General features: G+C 35.7%; 1 protein-coding gene across 2 annotated transcripts; it reads right to left on the bottom strand.

The window, feature by feature from the left end:
- Nucleotides 1–206: 206 nt before the first annotated feature.
- LOC104880225 (uncharacterized) lies at nucleotides 207–2,045 on the bottom strand. Of its 2 annotated transcripts, XR_009466634.1 has the most exons (3): nucleotides 1,882–2,045; nucleotides 1,147–1,678; nucleotides 207–1,033 (listed from the first exon to the last, which is right to left on the bottom strand). XR_009466634.1 is itself a non-coding variant. In XM_059739805.1 (2 exons), the coding sequence occupies exons 1-2, from the start codon at nucleotides 1,427–1,429 to the stop codon at nucleotides 906–908; spliced, it is 411 nt and encodes a 136-aa protein (XP_059595788.1). In that variant the 5' UTR covers nucleotides 1,430–2,045; the 3' UTR covers nucleotides 207–905. The 2 variants fall into 2 exon arrangements, 1 of the variants encoding a protein (XP_059595788.1); XM_059739805.1 differs by having other exon boundaries at nucleotides 1,147–2,045.
- Between the last annotated feature and the right edge of the window lie 576 nt (nucleotides 2,046–2,621).

Here is a 2,621-nt window from a genome sequence, read left to right as displayed (position 1 = left end):
GCAAACATAAAGCGTCTTTGTCCAACTCATCGAGTCTTATCGCTCCAATAAATGAAACTCACTCTTTAATGAATCAAAACACAAGACATTTTATATTTGCTCATATTAATTAAATCATGATTAAAAACATAAATCTTATTTCTAATGTCCTAGAGAATATGTTTTAACAGTCAGTACAAAACATCCATTCTCTACTTGGTCCAGTTAGTTATATATAAAATATATTAACACAATTATTATTAAATTATGCTGAAAGATTAATTTATCTAATGCAAATCTCCAATTAAATACAAAGAAATAATTGTTTATAGAATGACATCATAATAACATTCTATTAAATTCACGCTTATGCATGGTTAATAGTATATCTCTATCAAGTGGGGGAGTCACTGCTGTAACTGCACTGCAGGCCATCCCATGGGAAATCCAAGGGGAGACATGGATCTCCTTGCCAGTGTCTTGTCAGTCGGTAAGCTGACCGGATGTTCTTGACAGCGAGAACTAGTATTTAATTCCAAGGAAACAAACAAGGGAAAAGCTGGATCATCTTTAAGCCCTGCTCGCGAATAACTAAATTATATGGAGATATATATGGATAAGAAAAGAAGATACCATCCCCTTGTTTAGTTGATGACTGTGGGAAATCTTTTATTTTGTAAACTTCCATTGCATTGATAAGGGGTGATGTAAGGTGTTCGGAACCATGTAATTGGGAATCACTGGCTCGCCACCACCCCATGAATCGTCCTCATTTAATGAGACAGTAAATTCTCTAATATCGCCTTCTCCAAGTTCCTGAACCTCGGCAAAGTGCATGTATATGTATAAATTTTGTGAAGGATCATCATCAAGATCCAGAGAGAAGATCCAGGGCTCACTTATATCTACGGGTATGACAGCATCCATCATGACCGACATTGGAAGTTTATACTCACTGTAACTAAGGGAAGAACTTTCATATGGTGCTTTGCGGGTATCCCATTCATCCGACCAGGCCAATATGTTCCAAATGCGGTCGAAAACATCATCCGCCCTAAGATTGCACAAACTTAATTAGCTGAAAGATGAGAAACTAGTAAATTTCTCCAACCAGAAGTGATCTAGAACAAAAGAATTCTTGTTAAGGACCTAAACAATGATCCTCACCTGTATGTACCGTAACCACCGTATGTGACACTAAAATCCCACCCGTTGAAGAGTAGCAGCGACCCGGTTCGGATTTATCGTAAATGGAATTATTGAGGGGTCTGAGCTCTAATGTGGATATGATAGGTGTCCCAGAACCAATGTTTACTAGACAAACGTATATGTCATCTGTTGTTGGGACATGTATGATTTCTACTTTGATATAATCAGATGCATCTTTTATATCCACTATGACCCATTCATCAGCACGGCGGAAGTTTATTCTTGGAATCATAATTCCCATACCTGAACCGAGCTCTGATCAAATACTTATTGCCTCCTTCTGGTCGTAGGGTGTAACAATTTTTGTTTCCTTCCGGGAAGCTTCTAATATTCATGAACTGTTTCAGTGGATCATCGTCAATGTATTCCTCGGAGACATTATAATTGATTCCAGTATCTATAAAATCTTCATCTGAAACGTAAAGTATCTGGAACTTGTCGTCCATGTAATGGGAGCCTGGAGCTATTCCACAATCGATGCTAATGAAACCTACAAATTAAGTTTCAAACTGATCATTCATAATAGAATCTACAGAATTTCAAAAAAACTGACTAGTCATAGATTTTGCCACCCCTAATTTTAATGTGCTTCAAAAACCATAAATGAGGTGCACGCAATAATAGAACTTGGGAGTTAAAGTTACCTCATTTGCCATGATGGTGCTAAATTGTACAAAAGTACTGAATGCCTACCTTCCCTGGCCGTGAGCTCTCGCCGACCAGGCTGGATTCCATGGAAGGGACCTGAAACCCATCCCAAGCCGTGCAAGGAAATAATGAGCAGCCAGATCAATGTTGGTCTACCATCCATGTTGTTTCGGAGCTGGATGTACGAAAGTGAAGTCTGTGAAGACACTAACGAAGAAGGGGGTGTATGCATAATATATAGCTGAGACAAGCTTTAAATTCAAATCCTCGTGTACTAGGAATTCGGGGATGGCCCATCGACACTTACAACGTGAGTATTGGGAACGGCATTGGCTGACTTGCAACGTATGGTTTGGGTTAGGGTTGTTGAATAGTAAAATGGATGAAATGAATGCTCCGAACTTGAAAAATAATCCATTTTCATGCTTCATATCGTTCAATATTTTCAATTGTTTATATACAATTTTTTTTTCAATTTTTAAATTTTATTTATTTAAACTTTATTTTGCAAATCTAACCCATCGTCTTTTTTTTTTTTTTACCATAACAAAAATGCCTCCATTTTTTTTTTAATAAAAATAAACATTTTTTTTTTAAATTTACATGTAAATACTTGAAATAGTTAAAAACATTTATGTAAAAAATGAGTTATTCTTTAAAAAAATATGGAAGATGTTAAATTTACAACTATGAAGATTATTTTATTCCTTTTTGCCAATTAATTCTTCTTTTTTTTATGAGAAAAAATAGATAATTTTTATGCTGAAAAAAATGTAATGAGTTAA

This window comes from Vitis vinifera, chromosome 9 (genome assembly GCF_030704535.1).
Source record: "Vitis vinifera cultivar Pinot Noir 40024 chromosome 9, ASM3070453v1".
In the NCBI taxonomy this organism is placed as follows: Eukaryota; Viridiplantae; Streptophyta; class Magnoliopsida; order Vitales; family Vitaceae; genus Vitis; species Vitis vinifera.
Note: the sequence above shows the minus strand (reverse complement) of the source record. Positions and strands in the feature narration are given on the sequence as shown.

Bases quoted from the DNA above. Each gene is read 5' to 3' on its own strand.
- LOC104880225 (XM_059739805.1), bottom strand. From the start codon at position 1,429: ATGGGAATTATGATTCCAAGAATAAACTTCCGCCGTGCTGATGAATGG. The intron at 1,034-1,146 runs GTGAGGATCATT...GTGCAATCTTAG, and splicing joins GGTGGTTACGGTACATACAG to GGCGGATGATGTTTTCGACC.